The sequence below is a fragment of the Seriola lalandi genome, unplaced genomic scaffold, assembly GCF_002814215.2.
Source record: "Seriola lalandi dorsalis isolate HSWRI2012SDOR001 ecotype SW California unplaced genomic scaffold, Sedor1 jcf7180002054767, whole genome shotgun sequence".
Classification (NCBI taxonomy): Eukaryota; Metazoa; Chordata; class Actinopteri; order Carangiformes; family Carangidae; genus Seriola; species Seriola lalandi.
The window spans coordinates 1,669,815-1,686,761 of record NW_019525320.1 but is presented as its reverse complement, the minus strand read 5'-3'; the positions used below and the strand labels follow the sequence as shown (position 1 = coordinate 1,686,761).

At 40.5% G+C, this 16,947-nt stretch overlaps 1 protein-coding gene across 1 annotated transcript in view; it reads left to right on the top strand.

Annotated features, from left to right (window-relative positions):
- atp6ap1lb (ATPase H+ transporting accessory protein 1 like b) overlaps positions 1-13,084 on the top strand; it is a 13,435-nt gene extending 351 nt beyond the window's left edge. Inside the window, exons 2-7 of the mRNA XM_023425290.2 lie at positions 7,523-7,560; positions 8,173-8,255; positions 9,658-9,896; positions 10,170-10,220; positions 10,368-10,611; positions 10,976-13,084. Of these exons, the coding sequence (XP_023281058.1) occupies positions 7,523-7,560; positions 8,173-8,255; positions 9,658-9,896; positions 10,170-10,220; positions 10,368-10,611; positions 10,976-11,212 (892 nt within the window). The 3' untranslated portion in view covers positions 11,213-13,084. The remainder of the gene's footprint in view (positions 1-7,522; positions 7,561-8,172; positions 8,256-9,657; positions 9,897-10,169; positions 10,221-10,367; positions 10,612-10,975) is intronic.
- Positions 13,085-16,947: the final 3,863 nt, after the last annotated feature.

The window sequence follows — 16,947 nt, the reverse complement described above, 5'->3', positions numbered from 1 at the left end:
GGGGGGGGGTATAGGGAGATGCATGCAGGGATGCTGGGATGCTGATGTGTTCTCTACGGGTCTTTCTTTCTCTCCTTCACCCCCCTTCGTTTCTTCCCATCCCACCTTTGGTGTATCACAAAACCAGGGGAATGCAGGCAGTATTGGTGTGTCAGAGAGAGCTGAGCTGCGAAGGCTTTGTTTGTCTCAGTCTCGGGGACTGCATCAGACGCTGCTCATCGATCACGGATGGGGCTGTTGTCTCTGTACAGTAGTGTTGGTCTGGCAGGAGGGAGCTAAATAAGGCTGGGGCAGTGGGCCTGCAGGAGAAGTACAGAGAGAGAGAGAGAGAGAGGAAAGGAGAGAGGAGAAAGGAAGAGGGGGAGCAGCACGGAGGGAAGGTAAACAAGGATGGGACAGGGAGGAGAGGAAAGGATGCATCAGGGATGGTCTGTTGGGGTCTGTTTACTGATGCAGTCATTGAGAGAGAGAGAGAGAGAGAGAGAGAGAGAGAGGGACAGAGAGAGGGAGAGGAAGAGTGGAGAGGGGAATTCAAGCCGGCCATGTCTGCATAATGCACATGCAGTCCTGCAGGTCAAATCTGGATAAAATATTCAGGGCTCAAACCTGGGGGCACTCACAACAGTGTGACAGGGACGGGACTGAGCCGGCAGCCAGGGCCTGTGCTAGCACCCGTTCCTGCCTGCTTACAGAGACCTATAATATTGTGCCAAAGCCATGTAAGGCTCTTGAAACTATGCCATGCATGACGGCTCGCACAATCCTCTATAGCGCAAATGCTTCAAAGCCATGATATGCTGCAGTTTCCATCATAATGCATTTTAACCATTGTTCAGACGATTTGCCTAATTGCCACACTTTCAGTAATACACTTGGATCTTTAGGGAATTAAAGATTATTGCTGTCATGCTTTCGTTTATTGCGCAAACAATCTTATCTGTAGACATGTTCGCAAGTCAAATAACTTGGATTTAGAATTCAATATGCAGTCTCATGGGATTGCACTCATTCCAGCTCAATCTAGTGTTGGTGAAAACCCTGACAGATCCCTATCTTAACTTTTCACAGCAGTCACTCCGACACGGAATGGCTACATTAATTTCTCCCGGGGTTTTGAGCCTATTCCCTGGATCAAACTTTGTACGTAACTGTGCAACGTAACAGTTCTGGTCCCCCAGTGACAGCTCTGTTCTCAGCGCTGACACACTCCAAGATACTGTTATATAAGAACAGCCGTTCATGGCTTTCATTTCATAACTCTTGTACGGTGCGTAACATTGGTTGGAAATGCAGAGGGAAAGGTACAGTAAGTTCGAAGCCTCTACTGCTGATAGATGTGAGGTTGCGGGAAGATAATGAAGAGAAAATGTTCAGTAAGCCTGATTTTCTGTGGTAAATGATGTGTGGTACTATGACATGCTACGAGCTTCACAACATGATTAAAAATAGCTGGCCAGAAAAGGTCCTTCTGCATGGTAATATGTATTTTTACAGATATAACATCTCCATTCAAGGTACTTTTCTGGGAAATTATGTTAGAGGAAGAAATTTGTGTCATTCACTTAGACTTTTGCCTGTTTAAAACAAATGAATTGCAGTTCAAAACATCATCAATAACTTGACAAATTTGCCATGATGACACGTTTTTACATAACCTTAATTATCTCTATGGAACAAATATTTGTAAAGCAATCCAAGCATAAAACATGTTCTGCTGAAAATAAATATGATCCAAATATGGGTACAGATTAGGGGTCAAAAGACTAAGTTGTAATTTTGGAAATGACCTCTTCAATCATCCAGCCCGAGTCAACAGCACAGAAAGCATGAGAGAAAAATTATTGCAAGATGAGATTGTGCAGCGGTAGTTCATTTATTTGTTTGCAAATAAAAAAAAAAAATGTTGCTGTTGCAAGCTGTTTTTTTTATTGCACGACCCTGAAGAATGCAGACTGATAAAATGGATGTCGTACAAATGTTGTAATGAGTAGAATGAACTAAAAAGAAAAAAAAAAGTATAAATGGTAAATTTTCCAGGACTCTAATTACTAGATAAGATATTGAGCTTTTGATGGATTATTTAAAAAGAAAGCATAACAAAAAAGATCAAGTACCTGAGAAAACTGATTAAAAACATGTCTCTAGCTAACAGAAAATGAGTAAGGTACAACAATTAAAAATAAAAACTAATATGTATACAAGTTACATTTTAATTACAATAAAAACTTAATTTCATAAAATCACAATTGAAGAACAGTGTTAAATTAACCTAGCCTAGTAAATTTCCCAAAAAGTATACAAGTCAATTAGATATGACCCAGTTTCGTGAGGCTGGAACAGCGCACTCAAATGACATTATATCATTCACACTATCCGATGAAAAATGGTCACTGACACATTTAAAAAGACTAAATGGGGTCAGCACAGTAGCACAAGAATCATGAATCTTTCTCATTCTCAAGTGTCCTGTTTGTGGATCAGTTGCACAACATAGTGACATGTTTATGTCTTAAGGAGTATTTTGTCTGCAGTTTTAACAGGTTGTCTGTCAACATGTGCTTGTATTTATCTTAAAACTCTTAAACACTGACAAACTAACCCAAATATAGACACAGATTAGAGCTCAAACTATTGGATTTCCAGTGGAAAGTTGTTGAGTGATCTCCTTTCAGAGAAAGATTAGAGTTAAAAAACCAGCAGCTAATTTTAGCAACATTCACCTACTATTTAACGTCATAAAAATATGTACGCTGTTTATTTTACAGATAAACCCCAAACAGAGTGAGAAAGGATCAAGTCCAACTTGAACAGTCATTAGTATATATATTGGATGCACTCACGATGTTGGGTTGTAAGCACTAGCACTGTTGCATTTGATAGCAGTAGTGTGGGAAGATTTAGATAACTTTAACACCTGACCTAAGGTCAAATTTGAAGCCGCAATCAAAGCTACACTGAAATGGCAGCAAAGCTCTGAGCTGCATCTTAGTAAACACCTAAAGCTTAATCTGCACTAATAGATCTATTAATAGGCCAGCACCTGCCCAGAGTGGGATTAAGACGTGTTTCCCTGCTGTGTCAGGGACACAATAATTTACCAAACCATTATGTACTTCTTGATTATTGAAATTATAATATATTTTACATATACCCAAAAACTGCTACTTGCTCTGACATTAACATCACTTTGCAAAAGAAGTTGAACCTGTACATTATGAAATACTATCATGGCTGGGTTTGAAATTTCATGTGGGTATAATACAAGGAAATGTGAGCACAAGAGCACATCACTAAGGTCTGATACACTATTGTTATACACAAAGGACAAAGAGAAACCGAAATCTAATGGCTAAAGGTTCATAGTCAGTTGATAAATGTTACCTTAAAATATTTTTAATGAAAATTGTAATTTACAGTGAGCTAAATGAAACACACAGAGTACAGTGAACCACCTGACAAAACTAACAACAGAACTAACATGAGGCTTGGATTGGCTGATCCTGGTTCACAGTCTGAGAGCAGTGGCTCTAGCAGAGGCAAACTAGACTTGTTTACAAGTTTGGGGAGCAGACACCACACCTTCTCTCTGCTCAGCAGCACACATCACAGGCACAGATGAGGGATGATAATCAGCTGTCCATCTGTGGGCTTGAATAAGGATGGCCTGTAAAAAAAGAAAAAAGAAAAAAAAATCAATGAAAATGTATTGATCAAGATACAATCAGTAGCACAGATGATTCTCATTGTTGTTAATATTTAAAAGCCAGACATTTACTTATATAAAACTAACTGTAATCTTACAATCACAATAATGTATTCCAGGTAGTTTTGTTATTTGGACAAACAGTATGTTATGTGTAGGTGCGTGTTGTGTCTGCACATATGCAGAGGGATGCGAGGTGAGCCAAGGAGTGGCCCTGGCATGGCTTTGATTATATAAAGGGCCTGTTCAGCACCCAGGCACTGTGTGACGGGCTGAGCCAATGACGGGGCCGCAGCAGTCCTGGGTTGCTGACCTCGCGAAACTGGCACAGGAACAAACGGCTGGGCTTTAGTTCGCACTCACACTCTCACGCTTGCACAGACTCCTCTGGCCCCTTCCTGCCAGCTGAGGCCTGGGTAGGTGCAGAGGAAGGAGTGCTTTATCACTTTTGTTTGGGATGGGCGAGGGGGTGGGGGTGGGGGGGGGTATCTACCATGCTACTGAGGTTTCAGTCGTCACTGCCAGCTGCCAAAGACATAGTACATTTGACAGCTCTTTCATATATGCTTACCCAGCATTCACCTGGGCAAATGTAAATATTTGGATTTACCGTAAGCATAAACTCTCATATTGTTACTCATGTGTACACCAGCATGTGCTCGCACACAAACCCACACAAATGCACACATATCCCATGGAGTTCCTAATTAAGCCAATCACGATGCTGACGTTGAAGCTGGTGCACACACACACACACACACACGCACACACACACAAACACTGGGATGTAGGTTGTAGAGCTCGTATACACGCAACGACAGCTTCGTACTTTCCTGCTGTTCGATCACTTGCATTCTACAGACATCATCATGCGGCCATGGTTGTCTGTTCAACTGAGCTGTAACTTGTTTTGAAAACCCACCTGACTGCTCTACAGCTGTGTGCAGTCTGTTATGGGTTGACCTGGAACAAAGTCAGAATCTGTGCAGTACAGTCCAACATGTTGGATGAGCTGGTCTCACTGCAGAATCTGATCCTTGTTTTTTTTGTGTGAAACCATCTGTTTTCTCATACACACTTTGTTTTGCTCATTCATAAGAATAAAAAAATATATATCAGCAAACTTTTTTTTTTCTTAAATTAACAATCAGGTGTGCAATACAACAACAGGATTATCATGAGCATAATATTGATATTGTAGAAGTTAAGTACAATAAATCATCATAGGTCCCTAATAAAGAAGGGAAGCACATGTTTATATTCTGTTAAATTACACAAAGAAATACTAGCTACACAAATTTAACTAAACATTTAACTTGATCAGTGGAACTTAACTCTATACCATATAATGGCCATGGTCAAGTCACGATTTCAGAGGTCAATTCAAATTTATTAATTAGCGCTTGACTGTCCAGAGTGCCACGAGCTCTGACATCATGCCTTAATCCCTTCATCTTGTTCAGGGACGTCTCTTGTCTTTGTCTCTCCAATGGACCTGACCTGTGATTACCCCTAATCCTAATCCATCTGGCACTAAACTATACGATATTGCCCAGGTGCAAACTGCAGCAGATGAGCAGATAATTGCTTCAGGCTGCTGGCATTGATATGTCTGGCAACGTAGCCGAAGACCGCAACTTCCTGTGTGATCAGAAACGGGACCTGTTAATTCCTTTTCAGTCATTAGCCGCTGCCCGAGTCTGCTCACCTTGTTTTAACCTGTAATCACATCAACCTTGACCGATAACTGAAAATCTTTAGACTGTCAGAGAGGACAAGTGGGATGCATCCTTTCTTACCTGAAAAAGTAAAATATCGGCAGTTGTGTCTGAGATATTGTGTATGGCGCATGAACGGATACACCTTTGAGTCTAGCAGTTAATTCAAGCAGGTTTTAAGCAGTTGATTCACCATTTCCTATCCCCGTTTATTAGAAAATGTAGGTTGGAGTTGTTCTTGATAGATCAGCTAACTACAGTATGTGGGACAGCTCTGGGTAACCAGTGTCTAGGTCAACAAATGAGAGAAACAAAGTGTGGGCTGCCCTTGACAACAGCAGTCACAGCTATTGACTTGTCTTTGCGCGTTCACATTTAGTAAATATTCGGGTCATCTTCAGTCTATTTTGTGTATCTCCCCAAAAGGCCTTTCCTACAAGATCACAGCATTACTATTCAACTAAAGATAACAAAGATAATACAGTATCGATGACAGATGAAGTTCCTTACAGACATTGCTTTTGTTGTGCTGCAATTCATAAAATGACTTGAAATATCTATGACCAAAAGCTGAGAAATCAACAGACTGCAGTGTTGCCGAGTGACATGGCACAAAACAAAGACGTCATTTGTCATGTCCACTCCCTCAGATCTTAGGGTTTACCTTTTACAAGCCCATTATAACTGGCTATTGTGTGGAGATTAACGAGTCAGCCCAGATGATCATGAAGGACAGGATAGGACAGACCACGCAGTCAGAGCAATGGGTGGACCGTCACAACAGGCAAAACTGACCATGTCAGCGCCGCTCAGTAAGCCCATTTCTGCCGCATTACGTCTTTGATTAGACAGTTAAAAGGATCAGGATTAGCTTCGAGAAGTCCAAGGCTATGCGGGGTTTAGTTAGACTGAGAGGAGGACAGCTAGGGCAAACACGTGAAGGAAAGGGAAATGGTGAGTCGTCTGTCCCTTGTGCACTATGTAGGTCAGTCTCACATCAAAGATCGGTCATTACACCACACTGAGACTGAATTCCTGCAACATAGACACCAAGCACACCTACTGACTTATGCTGCTTATAAAATTCTGTGGGTAAAGTATGTTGTGAAGTTGTGCTCTCTGTGGTCCCATGGGGAAAATTGTTTGTCATATATGTTGCAAAATGTTGAAATATTTTGTAGTTTCATTTAGTATTTAGATCATTAGAAAGAGTGTTAATATGTGGCAGTTTAGCGGCTACTGTATACATGCTCAGTTGCCAACTTTCTTGGGTACACCTAGCCAGAGCTAATGCAGTGTAATACAGTCATACAGTATAAAGCAGTCCTGCGTTAAATTCCACCTTCACGAATGTTGTAATGTTCGGTTTTTGTCGACAGGTGTTGGTTCAACTTTATGACCTTTTTGCTGCAGTTTGTGGTGCTGTCGAACTGTAGTGCAGCATGCTGGCACATATTTCTATTATTTTGTCCACCCCATGTATATCAGTGAGGGCAGGGTAAATAACATGAACACCTCTCTCTATAATGCAACTGCATCCTCCATAATGATCATACAGTTGAATCACAACAAAACAAAAACAACCTTTAATCAAAACTGAACATTATCACTTTCATGAAGGATGATTTATTGGAGGACTGTTGACTGCATTAGTTTTAGCAAGGTGTACACTTAGTTATGGTGTACTTAACTTCAAAAGCATATAACTTTGTATGTGCTAACAAATGCACTGTCTTTGGTATACACATGTTAAGAGGCACATAAGTACAGTAAAATGTGGTGTAAAATATGTATGAAAGTGAGAATAATCGTATGACAAAATATACAAGCACTGACAAGAATCCCTCATTTTATAAGTTTAAGTTGTAAAATTCATTTTACAGCGTATAATATTCTCCCAGACTTCGGCTGTAAAGCTGTTTGTTTCATTGCTGTGTGTTTGCTGCATCTGCAGCAGCAGACAATGAACTTTCCTGTTAAAGGGAAAATGCTAAATAAGCATATGGAGCATTATCAAAAAAAGAAAAAAAAGAAAAAGCTTAAAAACTTCCCTGCATCTTGTGATGACGAGACTTTATTGTGTCTTCTGTCTTTTCCACAGCAAAGAGAATCCCAAACAAGCAACAAGAGTCACATCAAGTAAGTAACAAATCTAGTGTGACACAAGGCCTGATTCAATCAAAACTGCCATGGTAATCGTGATGCTGACGAGTTGGATAGATAGTCCTGACAAATGCATTTCATTCCTGATGCTGGAGACATCTTTGCCACAGTGTAATACAAAAAGACTTTGAAATGTGGTGTGTGTGTGTGTGTGTGTGTGTGTGTGTGTGTGTGTGTGATCCATACACCTCAGTGGCAATTCAGATGTATGGCTATATTTAGGCCCTTTGACTAAAAGGCAGAAGCAAAATGATGGAGATATTCCTTAAAATTATATGATGGGAAATCATATGCTTCTGGAACAAGATGAACAGTATTTGTAAACACTGAACAATACTAGCGTAGCTGTGAAATAAACTGCTGATGAGTCACTGTGATGACGCAAAACAACTGGAAATAGATAGGAGCCTGAGCACAGAGGTGTACACAGAATCTCTTTGTGCTTGTGTTTGTTCGTCTGTAGTGTGTGGAATCGGCTGGACTTTTATGATTATGTTGCAATCTGCAATGCAGCATTGCAATCATCTTTGTATATGTACACTGATATAGTCTTTCATGGTGCAGTAATGTGTGTGTACGTGTTTTCAGGTCAAGATGGTGGGTACGGCTTAGAAAGTGAAGAGGTTATTTTGACGCCTGAGGATGAAAACCCACTCAGGAGAATACTGCAGGTACAGACACTCTCTTATTTTTTCCCATCACTATCTCCACCATCAGCCCGCTATCTTTATCTGCACATACAAACACACACTGGCACACACACACACACACACACCGGGAAACAAAACAAAGCATACTCACTCAGCCACACCGGTTGACCTTGGATGTGGGAATATTGTTGGTTTCACATTCACTGGAGGTAAAACATCCTTGCCACCCACACACATAGGACCTATCTCACTCAAAATTCAGTGTAACCATATGCTGTAGCAGCAGATGCATCCAGGCAGGGTTACATGTGTCATATGGATCAACTGATTCCTTGCAGTAACCCCTCCTAAACCACTGTATTCAGTGTAGTGGCTTTTAAATGTTTTTAAAATTGTCAATGCAGTTACCACACCTCACAATTCCCATTATTATTCAAATGCTTTACTTAAACAAACAATTACAAATAAAAGTCATTTCATAGCCACTGTGACTGCTACTTTAAATGTCTTGTAAAATAGTGCTGGATTAGCCCAAATGCTCTCCAATGAGATGTGGCCTCTGAGCTAAGAGATTAAAAAGCTAGAGGGGGCAGTTTCTATCTGCACAGTGCAGAAAAGCAGTCTAACAGCCATCACACTATTATATGCAAATTCAGAAAGCTCCTATTTTATGTGGAAAAGACAAGACTGCTCCTTCCTCATTTTAGATTCAGAGGTGGTTGGAAACACTGAACTTTGCACATTTTACAACTCTACACACTTTACACATCAGTGTGACATTTGATGCTCAGAATGAAGAGCTTTAAAAAGGTGATTTGTTTTAAAATTGCCCATTGAGATGAAATATCACAGCATGTATAAAGGGGAGGTACAGTACAGATGCTTTGGATCAGTTGTGTGGAATAAACCGTGAGCTGTTAGGTATGACACTGACACATGTATAAACTGAATTGGCTGCACATCTTATTTAGAGGAACAGGATAACTTGAGTGTATGTTTATCTGTTGCTGTGTCGCTGTTAAGTGGATGAATTCTCCAAAGTCCGCTTTTCTAGACTTTTATCTGTTTACCACTTGAATCAGTTTATGACGGGTCATCTTAGCAACTTTTGATTTAACAGCCAAGTAAAAGCACATAAAAGCACCGTTTGTTATAGTCTTTGTGATGCTACATATTCTTATATACAGAAGAGGAGCAGGATGAAATAATCTCTTACGGCACAGACCTTTTGTGGTCCACATCCTTTTGGTATCCAGCCACTGGATACTGTGGACTCTGTATATGTGTATATGAATAAAAACTTGAGTGCCCTCTAGAGGCCAGTCAAAGAATGCAAAACTGCTGCTGCCCACATTTTGGTTGGCAGTTCACTGCAGTTTCTGTACTTCTCCTGTACTTAATTCCTTTCTTCATATGTTTGCAGCCTTTTAACTGGCATCAGCCAGGGATGTCTCACAGTAAGAGGAAGCTGCTCCAGTCTCTGATGGGGCCTTATGGTCCTCTGAGTGTGTCTTACAACGGGAAGACCTGCATTCTCTTCAAGGCAAAGCGCCTGGCAATCCGCTACAGAAACCATACCTTCATTGATCTGACTGAGAGGGTCTTTAACCCCAACTCACCCGTGGACACTAAAGGCTCCATCTGCACCAAGGAGAAAGCTACGTAAGTCAAACCAAAATGTGGACAGGCGGGGAACGAAGTACAATGTGTATTCTAGTTGTGTTTTAGTAAATGGTTGCAGATACATTACAACACAGGAGGGGCACATACAGTGTGCTAGATAAATACAACAAAAGCTCACTTATCTACATATACAGCCAAGGCATCAGCATAGGTTTGATACCTTTTTATTATGAGACACACTGCAGTATCACATAGTGGTTTAATTACTGTGGTAAATCAGTGGGATAAATTTGTGGTCTTCTTCTGCAACAGGCTTTCTTTAAGGTTCGGTGATGTGGAGGATTTGAGAGGTCTAGTAATCAGGTAAAATGCACGTGCTCACTTCAAATATTTTCACTCACCATCTTAAAAATTTATATCTACCTAAAACGTTTCATTCGTCACACTGACTGGTTAATTTTTGTATTAAATTATACAGTATATATATAACTGCACTGTCTCTTCTGTCAGGCTTCAGATGTCCAACACTTTTTATGAGGCAGCTGGTCAAAACTGGTTCACACTAGACAGTGTTCACATCCACTACAACTGGACCCAGGAGGCTACATTCAACGCCAGCGAGGTCTACGCTCCTGCCACTTCATCCTACCATTGCCAGCACGTCAGCAGCCTGCACAAATATGACACCCTGCTAGTGCCCAGCTCCCACACTGACACATCTGCTAACTGGCACATCACTTTCACTGATTTCCAGGTACACTTTCGCACAAGGGGCCCAGCCTTTGTTGTGTAACTCTTGTAGTTATGTCTGCACAATCACAGTTATATCGTAGTCTTTCTCCTCTGTTTCCTATGTGTGTGCATGTGTTTGTTTGCTTGCCAGCCATTTCCTTTTGTGTTCCAATTGTTTGGCTGTCAGTCAGTCAGTCGGTCTGTCCCCTTACTGTCTGTTTGGCAGTCTGTCATTCTGTCTGTACACTGTCTGTTTAGCCATCTGCTAGGCTGTCTCAACCTGTCCATCTGCCCAGTGTCTCTGTGCCTGGTAAGCCCAGTAAGAGCCAGTTGTCCTCTTTAGTTCAGTCTAATCTGATCTTTCCGCCTTCTCTCGGCTCTTCCAGATCCAGGCCTTCAATGTGCAGTCAGACAAGTTTGCATCGGCAAGTGACTGTGCCACTTTCCTGACGCCAGCCATCCTGATGGGCTTGGTGACATCTCTGATCCTGCTCCTTGTCTTAGCCTATGCCCTGCACATGGTGGTACACCTCAAGCACATTGACCGCTATGAGGAACACAAAGCTACTGTCTACTTTCCCCGCAGTCCAGAGGCCGAGTTGCCGGACAAGAACAGCCTGTGAAGGAAAAAGAAGAGCTGGAGGACGAAAGGGGAAGAGAGGGAGAGAGAAAGCTGAGAAGCAAGACTGAGGGGAGAGCAAGTGAATACAAGAGTGAAAAAGTATCCTCCACTGAATATTTGTTCAACAAAATCTCAACTTTGCCTGTTCATATGAAAACCTTGTACGTCTTAACTACTTTAAGTAAATGCAGACCGTGGATGGATACTTTTTCTTCTTTCCTCATTGACCTGCATCTTGGCATCCATATTTTGAATAGGGCCTTTGGATGTTCAAGCCTCTCCCTGAGAGATGGTTCCTGATCCTAATGTCAAAGGTCAAAGACAGCTCCAGGGCCCTGAAGGGCAACAACTTATACAGGCCTTTACCCCAGCCAGCCATTAAAACCACAACAGGCTAGCAACTGTAGCTAATACAGCTAACATCAGATGCTCCTGATTAAATGTATGTATTACATGGCTCACAAGTGTCATATTACAAGCTTTCATCACACACATTGTCCTTCCAGCTTTCATTACAGTGTACTTTGTCTAATACTGCTACAAGAAATATATACTTCAAACAGCCAGTTTTATCGCTGAAATAGCCGTATTAGCTGCATGCCACAAAAGGCTGGTCTATCTGGGCTAGCACAGTGTTTCCTAATAATAAGGATTACAGAGAGTCTTGCATGAGTTGCAGTTTAAAATAATCAATTATGGCACAAAGTAGAAGGAGCTTGAAAAGCTTTTGAGTGTAAGAGAAGGGAAATATTGGGAACCACTGGTCTAGCATCTGGCTGGAGTGAATGGACCGGCATTACTATCCCTTCAGAGCCTCTGGCGTCTCTCACCTCAACCCTGAACAAGACTGCTGCTTGGGACTTAACTGTGAAACGGCCTTTTACAGACCAGCCAGACGAAGAGGGTTCTATAAACTAGCACAACATTGGTTGGTTGCGAAAGCACTAACAACAAACTATCAAAGACTCTACAAGGAACTATGCTGCACAAGACGGCCCGTCTGAGGGCACGGCAGGAATGCGGGTCTTGGGATGGCTTGACTCTCTAAGAGTCAAGTGTTTGGACAAGGGAGGCCATGGATCCTCCATCCACACCACTGGATTTGACTGCCAAAGTGAAGCTACAAAGGAGTTGCCATAAAATATGGTGAGAAAGAGTGAGACAATGTGAAAATGAAAGCTAACCATTACAGCTATGTACAAAACAAAAAACACATACATGTACAGAAATGTCACTCTGCGGAGGTCTTTTTTTTATATACAGTGTAATCATGAAATACTATTAGGTACAGGATGACTATGCTAATCCTCATAACCAAAAGGATATACAAAGCTGTAGATACATTAAGATCTCTATATGATCATAGCTGTTTACTATCTTCAAATATTGCACAACTAATAAACATAGGTACAAGTAAGACATTGTGCTATGAGGATTGGTGAAAGTATCAATGCATATGATTTTTTTCTACAAAGTATTAACATATTACATTGTCTGTCTATTTGTTTTAAGCTGGGCCAGACAATGTAGGGTCCAGTTTCATCTAACTGTAAATTACAGTAAAAATTCCTACCATAGAAGGACGATACTATGGAATGCCGTCCACCCACTGGGACTTATAGATGCCATTATTATGCCGGAAGCCACACTAGCAGCAGTAACAGCATCAGTAACTCATTACTACTGACAAAAACACTCAGCATGACAGTAAATAGATATCTTAACATTCGATATGGCAGTTCTGTCAATCTGTAGCAGTGTGAAATGTGTTCTTTGGTCATAAATGTATCCTACAAACTATGAAATGAGTGGAGGCGGTTTGTCCAAGGACCAACTGATGTAGAGTGAACAATAAATGATATTCAGAGGAAAAGGTGTGCTGTCTATATGTCAATATGTTAATGTTGTGCTGGATACATAGGCATACTGATCAAATATTCTGGTAGGTTTTCCTTTTGGTAAATAATTCAAGTGCATAATGTATTTCCCAAAATTTTAATCATGTTGTTAATGTAACTTAACCCAGTCCAGTGTCTAGGTCTTCTGCCAGTGCTGTCTCCCCTCCTGAGCGCCATCTGCTCACTCCTCTCACCTCTCTCTGACCTAAAATGTCAGTACCCCTGACTGGGACAGTTTACCTGCCGGCACCTGTCCAATCAGACACCTTCATGCATACTTCATAGGCAGTCATAGCCATATGATAAATTGTAATCTCAAACCAGAGCCCCAATGTCATCTCTTTTCTGGTGATAAGATACATCTGTATCCAAGACCCTACACAATTTCAACTATATTTTCATTTCATAACAGAGTTTAGACAAAATCACTCATGTTACATAAGTTACAACAATAATATACACCCCAGTGCAAGACTTCACAGTAGCTAACTATTCTACTGATTAAACTGAAATATGCTGGGCTTACATAACAAAACATAAAAGACACTGAGCTAAAGCAAATCCTTCAATAATATTTTCAGCAGCCAACTTGGATGTTTTCATTACAAACATAAGATGAACTGGATTAAATAAAAAATGAGAATGTGGCATTCATAACCGAGCAACTTAAAGTAAATACAACCCCTGCAGCAAACAGACAAAATGTTTAGCCTTTCTTCAAATGTTAATTCACTTTTACTTTGACAGTAGCCTATGTTAATTGTGCTGCACAAAAATTTGGGAACCCAAGTCAGTATTTAGTTACCTAAAATGAAATTAAAAACTAACAGTACATTAACATTTGAAAAAATGGCTCATTTTTATTCTCTTCTTGGTGCAGACATAAGACATGCTTGTGCGCTACAGCGGCATCTAGTGGCAACAAGTGCTCCTAGCAACTGGCAACTCCACCATGATTCATATACTGTAACCAGTTTCCGGGCGCAGTTTGAACACAGGCTGAATGTGGTTAAGTTTTTAATGAGTAGAGTAATGGATGTAAGGAATTACGATTCAAAACAGAATTACATTACAGTTTCTAATTCCAGTTGACTCTGTTCGACATTTCCGGGAATCTGTCTACCTAGAGTTGATGAGGGTTGTTATCAGTTTCCTCTGTCGGCGCTCAGGTGACAGGAGACGGAAGTATGGGGAGGCGCCGGACTTCCGCCTAAAGATGAGGAATACGCCTGATGGTAACTGTGAAGTTGTCCTTCATTGTGTCTTTGTAACTGGCTAACCCATCACTGGTATGAAGCACCTTCAGTACAGTTAATCAAGCTGCTTCATTGTGCGGGAACAGGACTATATTGCCTGCTTGCTAATGTTAGCCACATTTGTAACATTAGCATGTTAAGGAACAGCCCCACTGAATTTTCTCTATTAGAGGTGGAAACACAGCATTTGCTGTCGAAACTGTCAAGACATCTGGCTACATAATCAAAATTTTTATGTCTCATATTTATTCCATTGTGGACATTAATGGGTTAGCTAATTCCTTTGTGAAACCCCAGGCAAAAATTTGTTAGGACCCCTTTTGACCCATGCTATGGCAGTTTCATTTTTCCCCCAGACACCCAGAAGCTAACCAGTATGCTACAGCTGCAATTAATAGTTGATTAATTAATTGGCAGCAATTAGTCATTTATTGTTTGTTTTATTTGTCATTTGTTGATAAGACAAAACAAAGTGATTTAAATGTTAACTTGGGCTTCAGGAAATAGGCCCAATGATGGGCATGTTTCACTATTTTCTGACATTTCACACACTGAACAATCAATTGATTATTAAAGAAAATAGTTATTAAGCATATTGATAATGAAAGTTATTATCATTGAATGCAGGCCTTACTTTACTCGTGATGGAATAATGACACATGGTATCTTATGTGACAAAGGCCACAAGGTGGAGGGTAGCAGATTGGTCGTAGTTGATATCTTAATTTAGTGCAGCAAATTTCTAACAGATTATGGTTTTTTGGTCCCTGGGGGTGTGGTTTGTCAGCCTTGGACCTAAGCAATCTGTGCATTAGTCTGTCATTCATCTAGATAAGCATATTATGCAAATCAAAGTGAGAAATGAGTTGTGACCTACATTGTTAAAGAACTAGGGCTTTTACCTTTAAAGATACCCTGGGATGAGCAAATATTTCTCAAACAGACTACTTAATAACCTCCCAATCTTAGCCTGAACCCAAACCAGTCAACGCAGCAATGCCAGGCCATACATAGCGTAGCATATAATGTAACTAATATCTTCCACTGTTGATTGTACCTGGTGTTTTGAATATGCAGCCAATTTCATGGAATTCTGATCAATCATTTTTGATACACTGTGTACAGTGGATTACTTGATCTAAATGTAGGTGATGGGATATGATGCTGTAGACCAAAGTATTCAACAGTTATTCTTTTGGATAACCTATTTCATGACGTGCAAAGATGAGTTTGGCTATTGAGGTTACATAGACGTATTGTAGCAAACTGAAATGTAAAGTTGCTTTCCAGTACAGTGATATAAAACCAGAAGGAGTGTAGTTGCTCGTATGACTATTGCATGCATTGAGCATGCAATTTTATAATAAATCCACTAGAGGTCAGGATAAGAAAACCTTCAGAAATGTGCAGAGAAATATGCATCCTGCATTACAGGACCAATGTAAAATGTACAAGGCTTAAAGAGCAGATACAGTGGGGCTGAGTGGAGAGTTTTTACAAACACGTCCTGAGTAATATTTTCTTTACATAAAACTTGTTTTCAGTAAAAAGCAAGCTTTTGTCAGTTTCATAATGAACAGTTTGTGTCTGTAAGAGAGATATAGTGCATAATACAGATGCCATACAGTAACTGAGAGACCGGTTGCGTAGTTTTTCAAAAGAGTGTGTGCAAGGTAATTGTCAAAAGTTTTGTATGCCATTTAAAAAGCCCAGTATTTCATTTTTTGAACATATATTTTGGGATAAATTCTCAGACATCATTATTTAATGGTGAAAAATCTACATTTTATTAGTTTCTCAACTAATTGTGATTAAAAATATAGGCCTGTTTTGCTCTGAATGTGCCTCAAGTGCTGTAGTTACATTTGGGTGTGCCCCACATCTGTACTTAGAAAGTGTTACTTCTTGTAACATGCTCTAGATGTCAGTGTTTGCTTGTGCTTGCTTGAGTTTTTTTTAGCTACCTCTTGATATGTTGTAATGCCAAATAAATGAATTATGATAGATTAAGATTTAGAACCGTCACTGACCAATTATGAAAGCCAAAGGACAGACAGAATTCAAAAGGTTTTTATGTGCTGCAAAGAGTACCATGGCATCAATAACTCCTAATGTGACTAAATCTGCATATCATATTGGATGGCAGTAACATGCAACATGAGAGCGCTGAGGCTTCAAATCAAATTGAACAAATAATGTACAAAAATATTTCAAGGAGGGAAAAAGAAGATTTATCAAAAGCTTTGAGCAACTGGGGCAAAGATTCTTTGTGTTGACAGTGAAGCCAGAGACTTTTATTTGACCAAACTTCCCTCAGTGATCCATAATTTCCCTTCTTCTCCCAGACACGAACAGAAGAGTCATGTTTAGTGTTTGTTGTTAATCTCTCCCTGTGCAGAACTCCAGAGCGAGGATCCTCAGAGTGCTCAAAGCTGGGGATTCGGACTTTGTGGCTGCAGCCTGTGCGAAGACAGATAGGCCTGCCTGTTTTATATGTAAAGCTGCCAGCCAGAAAGCATAGGCCCGCAGGGTACTCCGCACAACTCCTTTGTTGCAGCCAAACTGTGGCGGGGTCCCACTGT